General features: G+C 40.9%; 1 protein-coding gene across 3 annotated transcripts in view; it reads right to left on the minus strand.

Annotated features, from left to right (window-relative positions):
* The window catches only part of suclg2 (succinate-CoA ligase GDP-forming subunit beta), a 155,321-nt gene extending 149,966 nt beyond the window's left edge, over positions 1–5,355 (minus strand). For all 3 annotated transcript variants that reach the window (XM_047347490.1, XM_047347491.1, XM_047347492.1), the window contains exon 1: positions 5,232–5,355. In XM_047347490.1, coding sequence (XP_047203446.1) covers positions 5,232–5,315 — 84 coding nt within the window. In that variant the 5' untranslated portion in view covers positions 5,316–5,355. The remainder of the gene's footprint in view (positions 1–5,231) is intronic.
* Between the last annotated feature and the right edge of the window lie 18,968 nt (positions 5,356–24,323).

Genomic DNA, 24,323 nt, shown 5'->3' on the forward strand with positions numbered 1-24,323 from the left:
ACTTTCCTACAGAGGGGGGCAATAGTTCTTTTTTTTAAATATGTTACACTGTACAAAATAGTACAAACAGCTTTGTTCACTGGTACTTGGTCGTACTACTTCGCCAATGGCAACTTTGCCGAATAGTGTCAGTAATGCTCTGAGTTGTATGTCATCTGCCTCGTAGACTGATTGTCAGGCATGGCTGTGATGTTTAATCGAGTCGAACTCCAAATTGTGTTAACCCTGCATTGCCCTTTAAAGTATTTGTAAATTAAAAAAGACCCAAAGACAAGGATTCAGATGTTCTTTGTGGAGATATTAAAATAAATCAACAATACGGTCCATTACAAAATAAGGCTACAAAAATCAAGAGGTTACCTCAACAACAGACATGTCCAGCCATAATGCTTGTGATCTGAGAGAAGCGTTCACCTGTACCTACATCTACGCATCACCAGTCAATGGATAACTTTTCCATCTGACAACAATAGTTTGGCAGTAAACTTGAGGAACAACTTTCTGGGGCCCATTTCCCAGGTAATACTAGGCATGCTCCCGTATCAGTTTTGTTGAAAACAAAGGTTTTAAAATGTTCATGGAATTTGGTGAGGCTGAGTTTAGATGTTGATCAAGACAAAACCTCACCCCACGACAGGAAAAATTGTTATGATGAAGCTGCAAGTGCCAACATAAGAGTTACCAAGAGCTGGAAATCTGTCACTCACTGTGGATTCATGGAGGGCGCTCACAATGGAGTTGTAGGTTTTTGTTTTTTCCAAGATCGGCAACAGCTGGTATGAGATTATCATGCTATGATAACCTTGATTAAAAAGCTTCATTTTCATAGGATTACATTATTTACCTAAAATATAAATCCAACATTTATGACATAATTAGGTTATTTTATTTAAACCAGAATGATGATTATTTATCCTGCTGCTCTAATATTATACATTCTGTTTTTTAAAGGTGTAATAATGTTATCTGTAGCATATTTGCATTAGTATTTTATTTTTGGCACATAGACTTAGGCAAACATACAGGGGTTGGACAATGAAACTGAAACACCTGTCATTTTAGTGTGGGAGGTTTCAAGGCTAAATTGGACCAGACTGGTAGCCAGTCTTCATTGATTGCACATTGCACCAGTAAGAGCAGAGTGTGAAGGTTCAATTAGCAGGGTAAGAGCACAGTTTTGCTCAAAATACTGAAATGCACACAACATTATGGGTGACATACCAGAGTTAAAAAGAGGACAAATTGTTGGTGCATGTCTTGCTGGCGCATCTGTGACCAAGACAGCAAGTCTTTGTGATGTATCAAGAGCCACGGTATCCAGGGTAATGTCAGCATACCACCAAGAAGGACGAACCACATCTAACAGGATTAACTGTGGACGCAAGAGGAAGCTGTCTGAAAGGGATGTTTGGGTGCTAACCCGGATTGTATCCAAAAAACATAAAACCACAGCTGCCCAAATCACAGCAGAATTAAATGTGCACCTCAACTCTCCTGTTTCCACCAGAACTGTCCGTCGGGAGCTCCACAGGGTCAATATACACGGCCGGGCTGCTATAGCCAAACCTTTGGTCACTCATGCCAATGCCAAACGTTGGTTTCAATGGTGCAAGGAGCGCAAATCTTGGGCTGTGGACAATGTGAAACATGTATTGTTCTCTGATGAGTCCACCTTTACTGTTTTCCCCACATCCGAGAGAGTTATGGTGTGGAGCAAGCCCCAAAGAAGCAGTAACACCCAGACTGTTGCATGCCCAGAGTGAAGCATCGGGGGTGGATCAGTGATGGTTTGGGCTGCCATATCATGGCATTCCCTTGGCCCAATACTTGTGCTAGATGGGCGCGTCACTGCCAAGGACTACCGAACCATTCTTGAGGACCATGTGCATCCTATGGTTCAAACATTGTATCCTGAAGGCGGTGCCGTGTATCAGGATGACAATGCACCAATACACACAGCAAGACTGGTGAAAGATTGATTTGATGAACATAAAAGTGAAGTTGAACATCTCCCATGGCCTGCACAGTCACCAGATCTAAATATTATTGAGCCACTTTGGGGTGTTTTGGAGGAGCGAGTCAGGAAACGTTTTCCTCCACCAGTATCACGTAGTGACCTGGCCACTATCCTGCAAGAAGGATGGCTTAAAATCCCTCTGACCTCTGTGCAGGACTTGTATATGTCATTCCCAAGATGAATTGACGCTGTATTGGCCGCAAAAGGAAGCCCTACACCATACTAATAAATTATTGTGGTCTAAAACCAGGTGTTTCAGTTTCATTGTCCAACCCCTGTATATGCCGTGTGTCCTACAGCAGTGGCAGCATCATGCTGTGGGGATGCTTTTCTTGAGCAGGGATAGGTTCAGAGATGATCTGGTGAACAGATGCATGGAGTTAATGCTAATGTCCATGTCTTCAAAGACAGAGTAAAATGAAATGACTACCATGCGTTCTGGTGTTTAAAAATCAACATCATGAGGAGTTTGATCCTTTTTTTTCTCTTTAGAACACAACTAGATAAGGCAAAGGTAGGGAAATCAGGTACATGTGATACAATATTCCCTGTCCCACTGGATGAGTGAGGTGGAACAGTTGCCTTTTGAAGGTGCTATGCCATTCTCTTAATAATGCACAGATCCAAGGCAAGTTGCACTCAAGCCAACAGCAAAGGCAGCATGAGAGCTGAATCAACACCTGCATGTAAGAGATATCCTGACACGGTAAAAGCCACTGCCTCAGACAACAACCTCCTTCTCATTCCTCTGATTCAGCAACGGCAAAATGCTGTTTGTAAGAACACACCCTGGGACAGCTCTCACCGCTCTGTTTGGCAAGCATGAAGGAGCAAAGACAGTCAAGAAGGGCATGACAGAGGTCTTCCTGGAGACCTCTGTTTAAGTGTTGAACTTCAAAACATGCATTTCTTCAGTTTGTGTCCTGTTGATCACTAATTTTACTGCAAAGTACAGAGCATGCATGTCACTCACTCACAAAAACTTTGTTGTGTAATCAAAGTCTGAAAATAAAAGGTCTGTGTTTCCAAAAACCCTTTATTCTACACAAGTAAGGAATGAGAACAATATGAAGGAAAGAATGACAGAAAAGAAGGTAGGAAAAAGAGTGACACAAGGAGGTAAGGGAGGAGGACACAATAAAGAAATCAAGGACACAAGGAAGGAAAGATATAAGGAAAGAAGGCTGAACTTAACAAAGGAGACAATGAAGTTAGCAAACAAGCGAGGCAGGACAAACCACACAAGGAGGGAAGAAACAAAGCACTCAAGGAAAAGACGGAAGTATATGAGGAAGGGAGGATGGAAGGAAAGAAGGAACAACTTTTAGGCAATTATAGAGAATGTCCTGCAATCTATTTTTATGAAAATACAAATATTTTTCCATACACTAATATGAATTAGTCATCATGTTCCAGGCCTGGAAAATGATTAAATCAAATTCCAGAATTTTCCAGACTGCACGCAAACGCTGTAGCTAATATTTACTGTATAATATGTTATACCATTAAACTGCCACAGACAGCAGAAATTAGCCTGTCAGCTTAAGTTACAGGGTCTATCAATGATTTACAAAAAGTGGATTTTTAATTTCTATTAAAAGATCTAAACTAAATCTCTGCTTGGCTCTTCTAATATGAACCACTTGATAGCTAATGTTAGTCAAATACAGACAGACACACTGCAGATTTAAAATAGACTAGACATGGGCTGGTCACACAGTTTTAACAGTTTCAAAACTGTTAAAATATTCTGTTATACCCTTTCTGCAGTTTAAAGTCCTTTTAATAAGATGCAAGAAAAAGTTCCTGAGTGACAGGAGTTTTAGCAGTATGGAGCATGGAGTATAGCAGTCCTGCCAGTCTCCAACCTGATGCTGTGCACTGTCAGTCAGATGGCTGAAAACAAGGAGCTACAACACTTTCCCGTCACTTAAAGGAAACACAAATTTAGAAATATTTACAGCCACAAATAACACTGAGTGCAGCATTCCTCAACGGTTTGCTGGCGGATGAATTAGGAAGAAGCAGTGTGGGAGCTTTCCTCTTTAACGAAGAGCAAAAACATTTGCCAGCATGACAAGGTCAGAGGAATCAGTGTTTATTACACCATTATTCACTATTCCATTATTTAAGACATTCTTCATATCTGGATCAGTCACATGGTCGAAGTAAGTGTCCGCCGCTGTCGCTTGCCTGATAAATCATTGCAAACTGCACGCAAACTACGCCTACCCAGTGCACGATTCCCTATACAGCCAAACTTCACTAGTGTTTATCGTACATTTTAGCTATAATTAATGCATACAAATAAAAACAATAAATAAATGTCAAGCAACATTATTGTACATGTATCAATTTATGTTAAATTAGAGAAATTTATGTTATGATTTTCTCTCTTAATACCCTGACACCGTGGTATTTTTAGTTGAGCTTATTATACCATGACACTCTCACAAAAGTCAATGCCTAAGATGGACAGGATGATACCGGCAGGAAAAAGCTAAACTGGGAGACGGTTTCTAACTGAAAAATCTCATTTTTATCTCTCTATTGTTTCTTTGCAAGTCAGCATAATGCAGATAGATTGATGCTCTGTTCAGTACTCGTCTGACTTAGGGCAAAATTATACTAAATCAACAAACAAATTCCACTGCAGTCCTATAATACTGTGTACAAAGACAAGTCTGATCTAATATGGCGTGCTTGCTGTTCACAGCTTCTCCACAGATGGAAGATCAAAGTTTGAAAGGTAACCTTTACACTGAGGGCTTATCTGAAATGAGGTTGTATTCCACCTCTCTGACCTTTGTCCCAGAGTCCGGGTACAGGTAAACTTTGTCTCTTTAGCCTAATTTAAAAGCTCCGGTTATGTATAACGTGTACTACCTCTTTGCAAAATAAAAGTTACAGAATAATTTGTCAAACTTTGCAAAAATTCAAGTCACTAATCTAAACAAACACAGACAAACGAAGATTAAAAATGTTCAACTTTCAGAGACGCACTAGTTACTCAGACTTTCTTCAGACAAGCTCCAGCCGAATAACCATGATTTTGAGCAGGAGTATTGTTTGCAGAGAAGACAGCACCTTTACTGTCTGTCACCCAGCTGCAGTGTCACAACCCCGCAAAACAAGGGGACACGGTCCTACAGCACCTCGCACAACCTGCGGGAGCACAGCCCCGCGCCGTCACAAACACAAGCCCCGCAGCTACCTTTAACTTGTCCAGGAAGACGTGCTTTGTTGTGGTTGTCCTCAGTCCTCTAACTGCAGCCTGGGATGCCATGGAAGCCGCCATGTTGACACGCAATACCAGAGACGGGAGTGACGTCTGAAGCACGCGTACTTCAGCCCCGAGCCGTTCATAGGTCAACCGGAAAATGGGGGGCGGGGCTTCATTCATACAAATCTGGCTTGACATTGTGTAAATACAATCGGTTTACGGGCTGTACTATCGCTTGTTACATTAAGTAAAAGTTGGCAATATTGCTAAGAGATTGTTTTACAAAGATATTAGAATACTGTTGAAAAGTAAATTTATTTATGAAACTTAATTCACTAAGTGAAAAGCATCTTATATAGATGTTTTCAACCTGTTATTTCTGTTAATTATGATAATTTCTACAGCTACTGCTCACAAAAAACATGACATCTAGGAGCAGAATTTTACATCAGACCAATAGGAAAACATTTTTTATACAGAAATGTGGGCTTAATGAAAGTATGTTTAATAATGCTTAAAGGTTGTTATCTTCAAAAGGTACTTTTAATATGATGAATGAGCCTCATGGGAATGTATATTCTATTTTGTTGAGGTACATCTCAAAAATAGAATATCATGAAAAAGTTCAATATTTTTTGTCACTCAATTAAGAAAGTGAAACTCATATATAATATAGATTTATTGCACATAAAATTGAAATATTTCAAGCTTTTATTTATGTAAATTTGATTATTGTGGTTTACAGATAATGAAAACCCAAAACTCAGTGTCTCACAAATTTAGAATATTGTGAAAAAGTTCAATATTGGGAACTCTTGGTCTCAGACTCTAATCAGCTAATTAACTTAAAACACCTGCAAAGTTTCCCTGAGCCTATAAAAGGACTCTCATTCTGAGTCAGTAGGCTTATCAATCATGGGGAAGACTGCTGGCTTGACAGATGTCAAGACGATGGACACCGAGACCCTCACAAGGAGGGCAAGCCACAAAATGTCATTACCGGAAGAGCTGGTAGTTCACAGAGTGCTGTATCCAAGCATATTCATAGAAAGTTGAGTGGAAGCAAAGAATGGGATAGAAAAAGGTGCAACAGGGATAACTGAAGCCTTGAGAGGATTGTCAAGCAAACGTGATTTAAAAATTTGGGGAAGCTTCACAAGGAGTGAACTGAGGCTGGAGTCAGTGCATCAGGAGCCACTTTGCACAGACAAATCCTATACATCGGCTACAAATGTCTTATGTCGGCTGAAGAGAAAAGAACCGTACTGTTGCTCATTGTTCCAAAGTCCTCCTTTCAGATGAAAGTAAGGTTTGTATTTAATTCGGAAATCAAGGTCCTTAAGTCTGGAGGAAAGGTGGGGAGGCACATATTTCACTTCTCTCCCAGAGATTAACGTGTTTTGGTGCAAAAATTTATATATCAAGCCTAGAACAAAAGCAACATATCTGAAGATGTTTTCTAAAGCTGGTAAGAAAGTGATATTATCCACAGTAAAATGTGTGCTGTATCGACATGAACTGAAAGGCCACTCTGTGAGGAAGAAGCTGTTACTCCAAAAGCAACATAAAAAGACAGATTGCAGTTTGCAAATTCACACAGGAACAAAGACCTTAACTTTTTGGAGACATTTCCAGGGGTCTGATGACACTAAAATACAGGTGTTAAACCACAATGACCACTGTTACATTTGGAGGAAAAAAGGGGAAAGATTGCATGCCTGAGAACACCCTCCCAACTTTGCATGGGGCTGACAGTAAGGACTAGTGCACTTCACAAAATAGATGGCATCACGAAGAAAGAATATTATGTGGAAATAATGAAGCAACAGCTTAAGATACAAAGCAGGAGGTTAAAGCTTAGGCGAAAATGCATACCACCAAATCAGTTACTAAATGACTTAAAGCCAACAAAGTCAGCATTTCGGAGTGGCCCTCACAAAGCCCTGATCTCAGTCACATGGAAAATTTGTGGGCAGAGCTAAAAAACTACAGTATGCAGGAACAAGGTAGCCTACAAACCTGACTTTGTTCGGTCAGGAGCAATGGACCAAAATTCCAGCAAACTATTTTGAGAAGCTTATTAGGATATTTAACACAAGTCATACAGCTTACAGGCAATTCTTCCAAATATTAAGGAAATAATAAACCACAGAATTTAAAGAAACTAATAAAAAACATTTCTAAAAATAATTGTCTCACCTATCACTCTGGCATTTAGCAAAGAGAACTAATTTGGGTAAACGTAGCTGACAGTGTAAGAGGAAAACCTTAGTCGGATTTAGCCTTAGAAAGCAGGCTAATGAAATGAAGTAATACGTCTTTTTATACAGTGCATGTAAACATTTGGTTTCCACTTGTATATTTGATAGGCAAATGTGAAAGAAATATGTAAGCAATGATTATGAAGAAAAGATGAATGTATAATTTACTACACATAAAATATAAAACAAAACAACTGTTTCTTTTTTCCCATGAGATCATTTGGGGAAAGTGACCTCTTTTTGTCCCCATAGCTGTAAAATAGTCACAGAACATTTCTGCATCTATAACCTGATTTTGAATTGAATAAATATCCAAAGTGTTCATTTTCATCATTGAAATTCATTAACATGAAGTAAGCAGGTGCTAAAAGGTCCCGTCATGGATGTTGGGCTCTGGAGCCACTCTGGCTTCGTCCAGCGTATGACCTTGTGTTGAGGACAAACAATCACTGTGCTCAGCTGAAAGGTGTTTGGTAGGAAGTCGAGTTGGAGAGTGTGCGATGTGTGAGGCGATCATGTCTGAATAGCTAAATAGCACACTCACATAGTCCTCCAGAGCCCTCATTACATGCCGCATCTTGAAAGGGCAGAGAGGGCAAAGCGATCATAAAGAGCAGTGATTATGACAGAGGGAAAGCGAGAGAGAGAGATACTTGCTTAGAAACCATCAGTGTCAGCAGGCTACAGAGGACGAGATGGAGGGGAGAAGACAATGAAAAGCTACATCCAGGAGATCTTCCTCTGAGTCTCTTTATGCTCAGACAACAAAGCCCACATGATAAAACCTTGGGAAATGTTGAAAATGTGTGCAGATGGGAGCCAGTGTAATGTCAACCAAAAGAGAATTTGCCCCATGTTTATTTGATCTTCCTACTCTTAACGCTCTTCTTTTAGGGCGAGTGCATTTTGACACTTGGTGATCCATATTCCATATGAGGAAAAATATTCTTTCGTTGCAAGCCTGTTTAACATAATCACTGTACAGGCACAAATGAAGTGAAAACTGCTGCCATGGCATAATATTTCAGCATGTTAACAAATCCTGTTGAATATAAACTGCTCACCCTGCCTCGTGTGTCAGTGAAGAGTAGCAGGCTGTGCATAGGAATAAAAAGAGTCTCTGAGCCAAAGCCAGAAAGAATTACAGGCATTGGGTGTTTTCATAATCTCTGAATTTTTGTTCCTCTGCCATATTTCATTTTACCCCTATATAGTGCCATAGAAAAGTCTTCAAACCCTTTGGGCATGTTGTGTTTGGCATGTTATAACCATCAGTTCTAATTCTGTCATGAGCCTTGGGTGTTTGGGTTTTGGATTTCTGTAGATGTTTGTTTTTTTCCCCCAGTTTATATTCTCTTAATGTTACAATTTTAATTCATCCCATTGTTTGGTCCATGCTTCATTGTACTGCCTCATGCTCCATGGATTTTGCTCACTGTGTCTCTATTGGTCTGTTCGTGTTTGAAGCCCACTCCATGAGTTTTCTTATTTTTCTTATTAAAATAACTTTATTTTGCCATGACCATGTTCTGCATTTGTGTTCTCCTTCAACCGCACTATGACAAATTCATTTTAATGGGATTTTATGAGGCAGACCAACACAAAGTAGTGCATAATTATAAAGTGAAAAAAAATGACATATTTTAATTATTTTACAATCAAAAATATAAGAAAATGTATGTGCACTTTGCACATACATTCAGCACTTTGTAGAGCCACCTTTAGCTGCATTTAAGGCAGCAAATTGTTCGGGCAGAGCTTAGGACAAAATTTCATAACCTATACCTGCATTAGACCTCTCCACAGCTTTGTTCCCGACCCGCTTGTTCCTTGGTCTTCCTTGGTCTTCTGATGCTGTTGGTTCACTAATTTTCTCTAATAAACCTTTGAAGCCATCACAGAACAACTGTGTTTAAAATGAGATCAAACTACAGACAGATGTCTAGAAGAATCTTGGTTGCTCTGGATTTTATTTGGTGTATTCATCATGACCCTTAGGTGTTTGAGTATGTTTTTTCCTTGGTGTTTATATTCTCAGTGTTACTATCTTAGTGTATCCCATTGATTACTTGTTTAATTTAATTCTGTACATTTAGATATCCTCTGTTAGATTTCCTTCCTGTGTTCCCCTCTGTCTGATCCTGCTCACTTCATTGGTCTCAGCTGTTTCTCATATGCTCCAGATTACTCACACCTGCATTCTACGTCTTGTCTCCATTCATCCCTCAGTGTGTAAGCTCATCTGTTGTACAGGTCCTTCTCAAAATATTAGCAAATTGTGATAAAGTTCATTATTTTCCATAATTTCATGATGAAAATTTAACACTCATATATTTTAGATTCATTGCACACTAACTGAAATATTACAGGTATTTTATTGTCTTAATACAGATGATTTTGGCATACAGCTCATGAAAACCCAAAATTCCTATCTCACAAAATTAGCATATTTCATCCGACCAATAAAAGAAAAGTGTTTTTAATACAAAAAAAAGTCAACCTTCAAATAATCATGTACAGTTATGCACTCAATACTTGGTCGGGAATCCTTTGGCAGAAATGACTGATTCAATGAGGCGTGGCATGGAGGCAATCAGCCTGTGGCACTGCTGAGGTCTTATGGAGGCCCAGGATGCTTCGATAGCGGCCTTTAGCTCATCCAGAGTGTTGGGTCTTGAGTCTCTCAACGTTCTCTTCACAATATCCCACAGATTCTCTATGGGGTTCAGGTCAGGAGAGTTGGCAGGCCAATTGAGCACAGTGATACCATGGTCAGTAAACCATTTACCAGTGGTTTTGGCACTGTGAGCAGGTGCCAGGTCGTGCTGAAAAATGAAATATTCATCTCCATAAAGCTTTTCAGCAGATGGAAGCATGAAGTGCTCCAAAATCTCCTGATAGCTACCTGCATTGACCCTGCCCTTGATAAAACACAGTGGACCAACACCAGCAGCTGACACGGCACCCCAGACCATCACTGACTGTGGGTGCTTGACACTGGACTTCTGGCATTTTGGCATTTCCTTCTCCCCAGTCTTCCTCCAGACTCTGGCACCTTGATTTCCGAATGACATGCAGAATTTGCTTTCATCCGAAAAAAGTACTTTGGACCACTGAGCAACAGTCCAGTGCTGCTTCTCTGTAGCCCAGGTCAGGCGCTTCTGCCGCTGTTTCTGGTTCAAAAGTGGCTTGACCTGGGGAATGCCATTTCCTGCACACGTCTGTGCACGGTGGCTCTGGATGTTTCTACTCTAGACTCAGTCCACTGCTTCCGCAGGTCCCCCAAGGTCTGGAATCGGCCCTTCTCCACAATCTTCCCCAGGGTCTGGTCACCTCTTCTGGTTGTGCAGCGTTTTCTGCCACACTTTTTCCTTCCCACAGACTTCCCACTGAGGTGCCTTGATACAGCACTCTGGGAACAGCCTATTCGTTCAGAAATTTCTTTCTGTGTCTTACCCTCTTGCTTGAGGGTGTCAATAGTGGCCTTCTGGACAGCAGTCAGGTCGGCAGTCTTACCCATGATTGGGGTTTTGAGTAATGAACCAGGCTGGGAGTTTTAAAGGCCTCAGGAATCTTTAGCAGGTGTTTAGAGTTAACTCATTGATTCAGATGATTAGGTTCATAGCTCGTTTAGAGACCCTTTTAATGATATGCTAATTTTGTGAGATAGAAATTTGGGGTTTTCATGAGCTGTATGCCACAATCATCCGTATTAAGACAATAAAAGACCTGACATATTTCAGTTAATGTGCAATGAATCTAAAATATATGAATGTTAAATTTTCTTCATAACATTATGGAAAATAATGAACTTTATCACAATATGCTAATATTTTGAGAAGGACCTGTATTTGCTCCCTGTCAGATTCTCCCATTACTCTCCCAGTTTATATACCTGTGACTCAGCTGTTTCCTCATCCGGTTTCCTTGTGTTCCTTGAAAGCTTTCTCATCGTGCTCATTAAATTATTTGGTGTGTACCTGGATCCTGCTTCTCCACCTCACCATGTAACAGTATTACAGTAAAGGGGGCTGAATACAATTCTATGCCATACTTTCCAAATTTTATTTGTATAAGACATTTTCAAACAGGGTTATGAGTACTTTTGCACTTTTATGATCATATTCATCTGATAAAACCCTGGATCATCAGCTTTTCTCTAAGTGCCTCAATTTCTGATAAACCAGACTCTAGTGAAGTATTGTTAGTTACCTACTTATGCTTGCAGTTGCCTTACCTCAACAAACTGAAATTTATTGAAAATGAGCAAAACAGTCAATGTCCAGATCTGAAAACCTTTTAGAAATACTGAAGAACTACTTTTTCTAAAGACCGCTTTAGAATATTACTCATGATTATTAAAATACCTACAAAGAAAGCAAAAATGACTCAGACTTTTGTAGAGCACAGTGTTTTAAGAAAATGAGTCAAGTGCCATAGAGGGATGCTATTCTGGCTTGCACTGAATAAAAACATACGTTGTAGAAAATTATTTTTTCATGTTTGATAGCTCTGTGACTGTTTAGCCCATTGCAGCCATTCTCAGGTGGCTCAATTGGAAACAACTGCATACATCCACTAACTCCCACTTGTCCTATCTTGTCCTCCCCTCACTCCTCTCTCCAAAGGAGCATGAGTTAATGTGGTGGCAGAGCAACTAATTTGTGGTTTTCTGCCAATAATCCACTGTGAATCCCAGGCAAGCCGCAAGTCATCAGAGCAGCAGAGAAGACAAGCCACTGATCCCAGCAGACTGTGTGGTGAGCTCCTCCTCTCTCTCACCTTCACAGCAGCAGGAAGCTTGGCTAATGACTTGCAGGACTAACAGCTTGCAGCGTACAGACTACACTGTTGATCTCTGTGCTATCACTCTCTCACTTTTCTTTTTTTTACTTTAATTCTAATTGTTGGCTTTCTTAGTTTCTTCACCTTTGTGTGTCAGCATTTCTGGTTAATCTCGCTATGTATATGAGTTTTGCTTTCCTGTGCTCGCCTGTTAACCACACATCCCACTTATGAGCTCAGCAGAGATTTCTGCAGAACCTCCTGGCCATAGGAACCTCACCAAATGTCACTGAGAGGAAATCTCTGAAAGGAAATCGAGGTTTGGCCCATCTCATTAAGAGAACTGGCTGTTCAGCAGAGAGAGAATTCACAGACAGAGAAGAATTCACAAGTTTTGTATGCATACCGGTCAGTCTGTTTTATCCAGCATGCAGATATTTGATCTTTGAGCCTATAAGAAAAGTAGAAGGTGGCAAATAGCAGCTTACCAGGTTTGACCTCTGTGAATGTATGTACATATAATGCATGGACAACAAGAACTAAAGCAAAAGGTCAAAAAGCCAAAATAAATATGCAACTCATGCCAGAGTGAGACACATCCATGTGTGCAAGTTCAATAAAATCTGAAAAAAGACAGGTGAAACCAACTAAATTCTGTAATTTAATAGTATTAAAGTTCCACAGTTTGTCACATTATAACCACAAACTTTAATATATAATTTCTGTATTTCTTCAATTATCACGATCCGCTGGTGTTATGTTTTGGTTGCCATCTGTGTTCATTTTGGTCATTTTATTGTTATATGCCTTAGTTTATTTGTTTATGTTTTACCCCCTGGTTTACTTTAGTGTTTATGTACATTTTGGTATTATTGTGCCTGATATTTTCCTTATGTCTCTTTCTCTTCTCTCCCTCAGTTTGCTTAGTCTTCATTGGTCTCAGCTGTTTTTCCTACTAGAGCTAGCTCAGGCTAGGAAGTAGAATCTGTAGACAGGACATCTATAAGTTTTGCACCCCATAAATCCAGCCATTATGGAAGAGTGGCAATTACAGTTTGACACCAGCCATGTATGGGACACAGGGAGGAGGTGCTCTGGTCAGATGAAACCAAAATTAACTTTCTGGCCTACATGTAAAAAATTATGTGTACAGAGAGCATACATTGCACATTGTTGGACCACGTTTTGCTGAATATTGGACCATTTGCATGTTGATGTACGCCACCAAGCCTTCTGGCGCCATCGGCCATTTTGTACCCCAGGATAGTCCGCTACTAAAAATCCCAGCGGGAACCGCGGCTGATAGGATGGGGGCATCGCAGCTCTGATGTCACAGTGGACTATGTAAGGGCACCGGAGACGCCCACCATGGCTTTTTCAGTTGGGACCGAGAGATGGTTACCGGCATCTGAAGCGCATCATTCTGGAGAAGAAAATCCCACGTGGACTTTCATTCATTCTCCCTTTTGGCCAACGAGAACAAACTCATAAAAGAGGCTCCGGGACTAGGAAGGCCTGGAGTTTTCAACTTTACCGATCAAAGGCGTGGATTTAACATGTAACCAAAAAGAACACGAAGTTTTCAGGGAGACCCAATTTTCCTCCTTGTTTTTTGTTTTGTTCCAGTTGACTAGTGACGGTCCATCATATTTTTCACCTTTCTGCCAAGGAGGCCGAGAGGAATAAAACTCACGGAATAAAACTGGAAGCTGGTTCCACAGGAGAGGAGCCTGATAACTAAAAGATCTGCCTGACATTCTACTTCTAGAGACTCTAGGAACTACCAGTAAACCTGCAGTCTGAGAACGAAATGCTCTGTTAGGAACGTATGGAACAATCAGATCTCTGATGTATGATGGAGCTAAATCATTAAGGGCTTTATATGTGAGGAGGAGAATTTTAATTTCTATTCTGGATTTAACAAGGAGCCAATGAAGGGAAGCTAAAGTAGGAGAAATATGATCTCTCTTTTTAATTTTCATCAGAACTCTTGCTGCAGCATTTTGAATCAGCTGAAGGCTTTTAACTGCATTTTGTGGACATCCTGATAGTAACGAATTATAATAGTCCAGCCTTCAAGTAACAAATGCATGGACTAGTGTCATGATTTTTACAGCCGACTTAACCACATGCAGAGACACTCAGAGAACTTATTAAATAAAGAAGTTTATTGCAAACTCGGTCAAGCACAACAGAAGCGGCGAATCTAATCTCGCGCCACTGAAAAAACACAAAGAGAAATGATTAGTGGCTCAGAATGTGACCCAACTGAAACATTCTCTTACTGGAGAATCCGGGGAAACCGCCAGGGAGAGGATATGTGTCAGGAAAGAAGCCCCGCTTGCCAGGTTCAGTCCAATTCCAGGAAGTAGCCAGTACCACAACGGCGGACATGGACAGGTCAGGCAGAAATCGTACCTGGAACAGGTAACAGGGGAAGTTAGAATTCATACAGAAAAAATACTTCAATCCTTCACAGCAAATCTTGCAAAGTTTTCAGGGCTGGCCAGAAGATTACCACGGAGGAAAAACACTCAGGCGACGAAGTGTTGGCAACCATCCTCTTTATGCTTCCCAGCTGATGAATAGATGAGCAACACCTGTCGCCTCAGGACTCTCCTACTGGCGGCACCTAGTGTTGGAAAGGTGTTAGCAGCAGGCAGCAGATGGCTCCAGATCCTGAATACTAGTTTTTCAGCGTCACTCCTGGACAGGATATTTCTAATTTTGGCAATGTTCCGGAGATGAAAGAAGGAAACCCTGGAAACCTGTTTGATATGGGATTTAAAGAAGAAGAAGGTTTCGGTGTTGTGGAGACCTCCTGTCTTGTTCCGGTACCAAAGAAAACTCACCCATCAGTCCTCAACGACTATAGACCTGTTGCCCTAACATCCCACATCATGAAGGTCCTAGAGAGACTCCTGTTGGCCCACCTGAGTAAGCAAACAGTAAACCATCAGAACCCCCTTCAGTTTGCTTATCGCTGTGGAGTTGGAGTTGAAGATGCCATCATACACCTGCTTCAACAAACCCACTGTCATCTGGACAAAGCCAGCAGCACTGTGGGGATCATGTTCTTTGATTTCTCCAGTGCATTTAATACAATCCAACCTGATTTGCTTTGTCAGAAACTCCAGAAGACTCAGGTGGAGGCCTCAACAATCTCCTGGATCAAAAACTACCTGACAAACAGACCACAGTTTGTGAGACTGAAGGGTTGTGAGTCTAACCAGGTAGTCAGCAGCACAGGAGCACCACAGGGGACTGTACTCTCACCATTCCTTTGCACTATGTACACCTCAGACCTCAAGTACAAGACAGAATCCTGTCATCTGCAGAAATACTCGGATGATTCTGCAGTTGTGGGGTGGATCAGAGATCTTTATTATCGGAGGTCAATTTAATGCCATCCAGGTTAAGTGATTGACTAAGCAGTTTCTTTTTTAAAGACTCCGGTCCAAAGATGACAACTTTTGTAGAAAATTTAAAGTCATCCAAGTTTTTATGTCTTCAAGACATGCATGGTGTAGTCTATCTAACTGGTTGGGCTCATCAGGATTCATGGATAAGTAAAGCTGAGTGTCCTCAGCGTAACAGTGAAAATTTATTCTATGCTGCCTGATAATTTTACCCATTGGAAGCATATATATAGTAAAGAGAATTGGCCCAAGTACTGAACCCTGTGGTACTCCACAATTAACCCTGGAGTTTAAAGATGATTTATCATTTACATGAACAAACTGGAATCTGTCAGACAGATAGGATTTAAACCAGCCTAGCGATGTTCCCCTGATCCCTACAGCATATTCCAGCCTTTCTAAGAGAATATTGTGATCAACTGTATCAAATGCAGCACTGAGAACTAACAGGACAAGTACAGATTCCATTATCTGAGGCCATAAGAATATCATTAGTGACTTTCAGTAGTGCTGTTTCAGTGCTATGATGAGCTCTGAAGCCTGACTGAAACTCTTCAAACAGGGCATTGCTGTGTAAATGCTCATACATTTGATTAGCAACTATTTTCTCAAGAATTTTAGATAAGAATGGAAAATTGGATATAGGTCTGTAATTTTTCAAGTCATCTCGATCAAGCGAAGGTTTCTTAAGCAAAGGTTTAATTATAGCTACCTTAAAAGCCTGTGGTACATATTCATTTACTAAGGATAGGTTAATCATACCTAAAATGGGGCTGGTAATCAGAGGGAACACTTCCTTAAATAATTTGGTTGGGATTGGGTCTACCATACAAGTTGAAGGTTTAGATGAAGCTAATATTTCTGATAACTCAGGAAGCTCCACAGGATCAAAGCAGTCCAAACACAGATCAGGTTCTACAGTTACTTCCAATGTTGTCTCACTTGCTGAGGATGAAGTAATCATCTTCGGGAGTATGTCAAAGATTTTCTTTTTAATAGAATCAATTTTATTTAAGAAGAATCCCATAAAGCCATGACTGCTAAAAGCTAAGGGAATGGATGGCTCAACAGAGCCATGACTCTGTGTAAGTTTAGTGACTGTACTAAAGAGAAACCTAGGATTATTCTTGTTCTCTTCTATTAATGATGAGAAATAAGCTGTTCTAGCTTGGTGAAGTGTCTTTTTATACAACAGTAAGCTATTTTTCCAGATTAAGTAGGAATCCTCTAGGTGTGTGGAGCACCATTTTCTCTCCAATTTTCTAACATTGTGCTTTAAAGTACGCAGCTGTGAATTAAACCAGGGAGCTAGCCTCCTATGATTAATTACCATCTTTTTCAAGGGGGCTGCATTATCTAATGGACCACGCAATGATGAAGTAACACTATGAACAAGAGAATCAATTTGTGAAGGGGAAAAAACAAAATTATTGCCCTCCACTGTGCTTTTCTGTGATAATGAGGAAATCAAAAGTAGAACAGATTCTTTAAATGTTGTTACAGCATTGTCTGATAATGATCTACTATAATGAAATTTTCTTTCAGGTGTGGAGTACTCGGTTAAATTAAACTCGAAGGTTATTAAAAAATGGTCAGACAGGACAGGGTTATGAGAAAATATTGTTATGTTTTTACACTCAATGCCATATGTCAGCACAAGGTCCAGAGAATGAAGACAAAGGTGGGTAGGTTTGTTAATGTTTTGAGCAAAGCCAATTGAGTCTAAGATAGCATTAAAGGCTATATTTAGGCTATCACTTTCAGTGTCAACTTGAATGTTAAAATCCCCCACTATAATAACCTTATCTGTATTTAACACTAAATCAGATAAAGGGTCTGAAAACTGATGTAAAAATTGAGAGTAAGGGCCTGGTGGATGGTACAAAACAACAAACAGAAGTGGCTTTAGTGCTTTGCAATTTGGATGAGGAAAACCCAGGATTAAATATTCAAAAGAGTTGTAGCTATTGATTGGTCTGGGACAAGTCAATAAATCGGACTGAACATGGTTGCTACTCCTCCTCCTCGCCCAGTATTTCGAGGAATGTGAAAATTTAAATAATTAGTAGGAGTTGACTCATTTATAGTAACATAATCCTCTTGCTGCAGCCAGGTTTCTGTGAGGCAAAATAAATCAATCTGATTGTCACAAATCAGGTCACTAACTAGCAAAGTATTTGAAGAGAGAGATCTTATGTACAGTATGCCACATTTAATTGTTTTATTTTTCTTTTTAGTCTGAGTTGGGTTTATTTTTATTAGATTTTCCTGATATCCTCGTTTTAGATTATTTTTTAATCTATTCAATTTTGGCTGTGGGCGAGACACTGTCTTAATAGGGTAATGGGTGGGTAGCAGTACAGAAGCTGCAGAGAGGAGTGTTAAACTACGACCCTGCTTCCTGGTCTGAACCCTGGGTTGTCAGAGTTTTGGAGAACTAATAAATTCGGCCAGATTCCTAGAAAGAAGAGCTGCTCCATCCAAAGTGGGATGGATGCCATCTCTCCAGATCAGACCAGGTTTTCCCCAAAATGTTTGCCAATTATCAATGTAGCCCACATTGTTTTCTGGACACCGCCTAGACAGCCAGCGGTTGAATGACAGCATGCGGTTAAACATGTCGTCACTGGTCAGATCGGGGAGGGGACCAGAAAAAATTACGAAGTCCGACATTGTTTTGGCAAACTTACACACCCCGAAGCAACACTAACTTTGGTGACCTCCGATTGACGTAACCGGGTGTCATTACCGCCAGCGTGAATACCAATCTTACTGTATTTACGCTTATCCTTAGCCAGCAGTTTCAGGTATGATTTGATGTCACCTGTTCTGGCCGCTGGCAGACATATGACTATGGTCGCTGTTGTCTCTAGTGCCACGTTTCTGACTATGGAGTTGCCAATTACCAGAGTTGGCTTCTCAGCGGGTGTGTCACTGAGCGGGGAAAATCTGTTAGAAACGCAGACGGGTTGGTGGTGACCTGTGGGCTGGGATCTAGGACTATGCTTTCTACGTACCTTCACCCAGCCGGCCGGAGGCCCCGGCTGCGCGGGCTTTGCTGGAGGACTGCTACGGGGAGCTATCCTCGGTGGCTCTGTGCTGGCTAAGGGGCCTCGGCAATCTGCTGGTTTTTCAACAACGCGGAGCCGGGCCTCCAATTCCGACACCCTCGCCTCCAAAGCTACAAAAATGCTACATTTATTACACGTACCATTATTACTAAAGGAGGCAGAGGAGTAACTGAACATTTGACAGAGAGAGCAGGAGAGAGGAGAAGACTCAGAGAGAGAAACAGCAGAATGGGTAGCCATGGTTGAGCTAAAGCTAACGCTAAGCTAACGACCTTTTACCACTACTAGGAAAAACCGTGTAAAACACAGAGAGTCCCCAAACATTAAATGCAGCAACAGAAAGTATGTGTTTTAACGTGCTTATGTATTAGAACAAGTAAGAGATATCACAGTAGAGAGAAATCAGATCAAACAAGAGAGCCTTCAGACACCAAACAATCCACCGAGTGCAACAGCGAAAACAGGAAGTGACGAATACGCCTTACCACGCCTGTCCAGTTTGATGTCATGCCTGTCCAGTTTAATGTGTTACGAATTGTATTTGCATGCCACTGTTTTGTTGAAATTTGATTGCTGTTAAATTTTGGAGGCTGCCGAGTCTCGCAAGTTGTGTTTTACTGTCTGGACACCTGATCGCAGGTGTGCTGTGAAACCGGACAGCTATAATAACCTTATGGTGAAAATCAACAATTTTCTCTGTCTTCAACTACGTGCTTTACTAGCTTGCCGCCAAAAGTTTTATTATCCTTTGTCCTCTGGGTTTAAAACTTTGCTTGGGGAAAGTTTTATGACTGCCTGTGTCCCACCGAGCTACACTTTGGGGAGTGGCCTCCCCAAGCTTCGTTCAACCATAGTCCTTTTGTATTTTGCCATAACTGCCATAACTGCTGGTTTGATTTCATACACACTCAATGCTGTTTTGTTTTGTTTAGTTAGATATTTTACCCTGTTTAGAAGAACTTTTCATGTTTGATTAGGTGAAGATTATTGAATCGGAAGAGCGAGTTGTATCAGGGCTGTTGGTTTAATAAATATTCACATAGATGAAGAGAAAGCGTTTGTGTTTATGCGTGCAAGAGGGATTTGTCAGTCAAATGTAAGGATTATGATTATTGATTAATTAATATTCATCAGGAATTTTAATTTAAAATCATGATTTGAAAATGTTTTATTTCTTAACCAAAAATCATTACTTACGAATAGAAATCAGAGATGTCCTCTGGTGTTGTGATTATGGGCTCAAAGCTCTTTAATAATTACAAATTATTAATCAAAACCACCACTGTTTATTCAACCACTTCACCGACGGTGGGGGAACTTCGACCTTGTTTTGACAGATAAATCACTCTTGCAAGAAATAAACACAAACGCTTCCCTTAATTATATATATGAAGATTTATTGAAGCCAAATAATCCTGATATTCTATTATTCTGGTCCAAAAATCTTCACCTAACTAACAAGCACAGAGGGGATAATTCTTCACAAAAGGGATAAAAATGACTACCTAATAATAAAAGAAAAACATATATGCGCATTTAGTGTCTATGAAGATCAAACCAGTAGTTTTATGGACAAAATGCGTAATTTGGGTAAAATGGAAAGAAATCCTCCTGTTGTGCTGATGTCTCGATTGCAGCGATCAGCTGATAAAACAGTGGGGCCACGCACCTTTTGCCACAACCAGCTGAACGCCCCAAATCTTGACAAAGAGTAATAAACTCTGAGGCGGGAACTCAGTGGAAAATCTCCAGCAATAAAACTGGAAAGAAGAGTGGTCGGGAAAGGCCCAGACCGCAGTTGCTTTGAATGAAAACTTTTAAAAGTCCAACTTCTAACTCCTGGCTGATTTGGGATCAGCCGAACAAAACATTAACCACGCACAATTCAGCAGCGCTTCTGCACCAAATCAAAACACAGCTCAGCATAACATAATTCAATCGGTATTTCATGCGACAAGTTAATACCTGAGATTAACTGCTGGTGATCCTACATCACCTTAACTATGCCTCATCCTGCCCAGACCTCTAAATGCACCAATCCAGTTTAATTTGAAAAGAATGAAATTACTTTGACGTTGATTTCTGCTCTCCACCGTTCGAGGAGGGATCAGGTCGGAAGAAAAAGGAGGGGAGGGGGACCACGCGTCAGTGATCAAATTAAAGAAAAAAGAAAATATGTAATTTCTCATTTGTCCAGGAGGGGAAAAGATGGACTGTTAGTCGACTGCATTACACAAGGAGGAAAACTCATCTGCTTGGACATAGAACCTCTGTGGGTTTCCACCTGCGCCGGGTGTCGGCGTGGTCTTCGATCGGAAAATAAATCTCCTGATCTTCTCGTATCAGACAGATTTCCAGCTTTCAAGCTCTTCCGGGAATGGCCTTGTGGAGCAAAAGTTCGCCTGCGAGCTTTTGTCTCTCCAGATATGCGCCTCCATTGCGCTGTCCTGTGAGAGAGTGTTAGGTATTAATTAGTCAAACTCAGAGGAATGACACAGTCTCTGTTATCTTTCTGCAGTAAGAGGTAACCACACTCTGCAGTGCTACAAAGTGTTGACGCCCTCCTTCTTTATTAATATGCTGACAGTTCGGGTGTGTGTATGTGTGTGTGTGTGTGTGTTTTCAAAGTGGGAGTAGAAACAGGAAACATGGGTGCGATTCAGCGTTCAGCGTGGCCTTCAGGCACACATGCTGAGTTCAGTGCGGAATGTACAAGTCTCATGAGTTATAAACACAAGATACAAGTTTTCACACCCAACAGTCCCTCCTTTTTTTATCACGAATAAAGTCATGATTAGATACATGCAAGAAGAAAACACTCTGTGTGAGCGAAAAACCTACGGACGGGAAAGCAGATTATATTGTGGGAAAATACTCACACGGCCCCTCCGTCCAAGGCGACCACCAACTATGGTAGAGTACAACAATAATAAAACAATGTAATAAATCAAAGAAAACAAAATGCGAAAAAATTAAAGGAATTAAAACAAGCCTTGTTTATGTCATCATTATACTTTTTCTCATATCACTTAAACAGCAACTTCTTTCAATTGTCTGCTATAAGGCATTTTTATGAAGTACAATCATGAGTACACTCAGGCGTCAAAGATATTTTCATTTATAACATGTCATCATAGGAGTAATGGTCTTTATTTTGTAGCTCAGTAAAATAATCCTTTTCTGTGTCATCATAGTCATCTGTTTTTGGGTCCAGTGTGGTGTCAACTTGGACCAATGCTGCATATGCAAGAGAATTGTTGTAATATGTGTACGTTTTGTTGTCCTTACCAACCACTTGGATGCCTTCTCCTTCCGTCAGGTTTTGACCGGGAACAGTAAAATGTATACGTTTCGCATACCCCCAGAGTCCTACTGAGAAGACACAGGCTGCTTCTGTGAAATTCATTTTTCTCACATATACTGTAGGGCCTTGGGAATGAACTGGCATGATAGAACATACATAACAGTCTGTTTTATTTTGTGCTTTAGCTGTTTCGTACACATAACGATACCAATAGTTCTGCAGAAACAGATGTCCTCCTCCTCTCTTTAGAGGTGTAAGATGAGAGCCGTCCGGTGTCCATCTCTTCTCGTGTGATGTTGCATCCTGTGGATCCTGCCTTAAACAGAGAAAGAGTCCTGCTACCAGAATTAGGCTCAGGCTTATCAGTCCTGTCCACATGTTACAAAAAGCCATGCTAAGTTGGGGACAGGTCAGTTGTTTTCTTCACCGGTTTGAGATGCTGAGCCCTGTGGGTTACTAGCCCCTTTGTAGACGGTCTTCCCCTGTTACCCCGTCGGTTGGTTTGGCTCCTGTAACGGTAATATTGGCTTACAGTGGCTCTTGTGGATCCAGGATGGTCTCACTGCAATTTTTAGAACTGTCGGTGTGGTCAGGAGAACTCGGTATGGCCCTTCCCAGTGAGGGGTGCTCCAGTCCTTTCTGTGGAGTGTCTTAATCAGGACCAGGTCTCCAGGCCTCAGGTTGTTCTGTGGAATAGGAGCAGAGTTTACTGGCAGACTACTGGACAACTGTGCTTCTTCAATTGGAATGTATGTACCTGACTGTTGTGAAGTGCCTTGAGACAACATGTGTTGTGAATTGGCACTATATTAATAAAACTGATTTTTACTTGTAGCATTTTATTCATCCATTCAGCTAGTGATGTTTCCTGCTGTGCCTTTCCTATGTCATCTATTTCTGATGGCAGTGGAAAAGGCCTCCCATGTACTATTTCAAATGGAGTAAGACCAGTTTGATTTGGAGTTATTTTCATCCATAATTTAACCAGGGATAGGCATTCAGGCCATGGCCTCCCTATTTCTTCCATTGTTTTCCTTAATCTTTAACTGAAACCCTAATGCTTTAGAACATAGTTCTATTACATTATTTACAAAATGAGTTCCATTTTCTGACCTTATAATCTGTGGGATACCATATGTGGGGAAGAAATGTGTCACTAGGCTTTTGGCTACTGTGAGTGCATCACAGTGTTTAGCAGGGTATACAGGTCCTTCTCAAAATATTAGCATATTGTGATAAAGTTCATTATTTTCCATAATGCAATGATGAAAATGTAACCTTCATATATTTTAGATTCATTGTACACTAACTGAAATATTTCAGGTCTTTTATTGTCTTAATACAGATGATTTTGGCATTCAGCTCATGAAAACCCACAATTCCTATCTCACAAAATTAGCATATCATTAAAAGGGTCTCTAAACGAGCTATGAACCTAATCATCTGAATCAACGAGTTAACTCTAAACACCTGCAAAAGATTCATGAGGCCTTTAAAACTCCCAGCCTGGTTCATCACTCAAAACCCCAATCATGGGTAAGACTGCCGACTCCAGACCTTGGGGGACCTGCAGAAGCAGTGGACTGAGTATGGAGTAGAAACATCCAGAGCCACCGTGCACAGGCGTGTGCAGGAAATGGGCTACAGGTGCCGCATTCCCCAGGTCAAGCCACTTTTGAACCAGAAACAGCGGCAGAAGCGTCTGACCTGGGCTACAGAGAAGCAGCACTGGAATGTTGCTCAGTTGTCCAAAGTACTTTTTTTGGATGAAAACAAATTCTGCATGTCATTTGGAAATCAAGGTGCCAGAGTCTGGAGGAAGACTGGGGAGAAGGAAATGCCAAAATGCCAGAAGTCCAGTGTCAAGTACCCAGAGTCAGTGATGGTCTGGGGTGCCGTGTCAGCTGCTGGTGTTGGTCCACTGTGTTTTATCAAGGGCAGGGTCAATGCAGCTAGCTATCAGGAGATTTTGGAGCACTTCATGCTTCCATCTGCTGAAAAGCTTTATGGAGATGAAGATTTCCTTTTACAGCACGACCTGGCACCTGCTTACAGTGCCAAAACCACTGGTAAATGGTTTACTGACCATGGTATCACTGTGCTCAATTGGCCTGCCAACTCTCCTGACCTGAACCCCATAGAGAATCTGTAGGATATTGTGAAGAGAACGTTGAGAGACTCAAGACCCAACACTCTGGATGAGCTAAAGGCCGCTATCGAAGCATCCTGGGCCTCCATAAGAC

The sequence above is a fragment of the Girardinichthys multiradiatus genome, chromosome 20, assembly GCF_021462225.1.
Source record: "Girardinichthys multiradiatus isolate DD_20200921_A chromosome 20, DD_fGirMul_XY1, whole genome shotgun sequence".
Taxonomy (NCBI): domain Eukaryota; kingdom Metazoa; phylum Chordata; class Actinopteri; order Cyprinodontiformes; family Goodeidae; genus Girardinichthys; species Girardinichthys multiradiatus.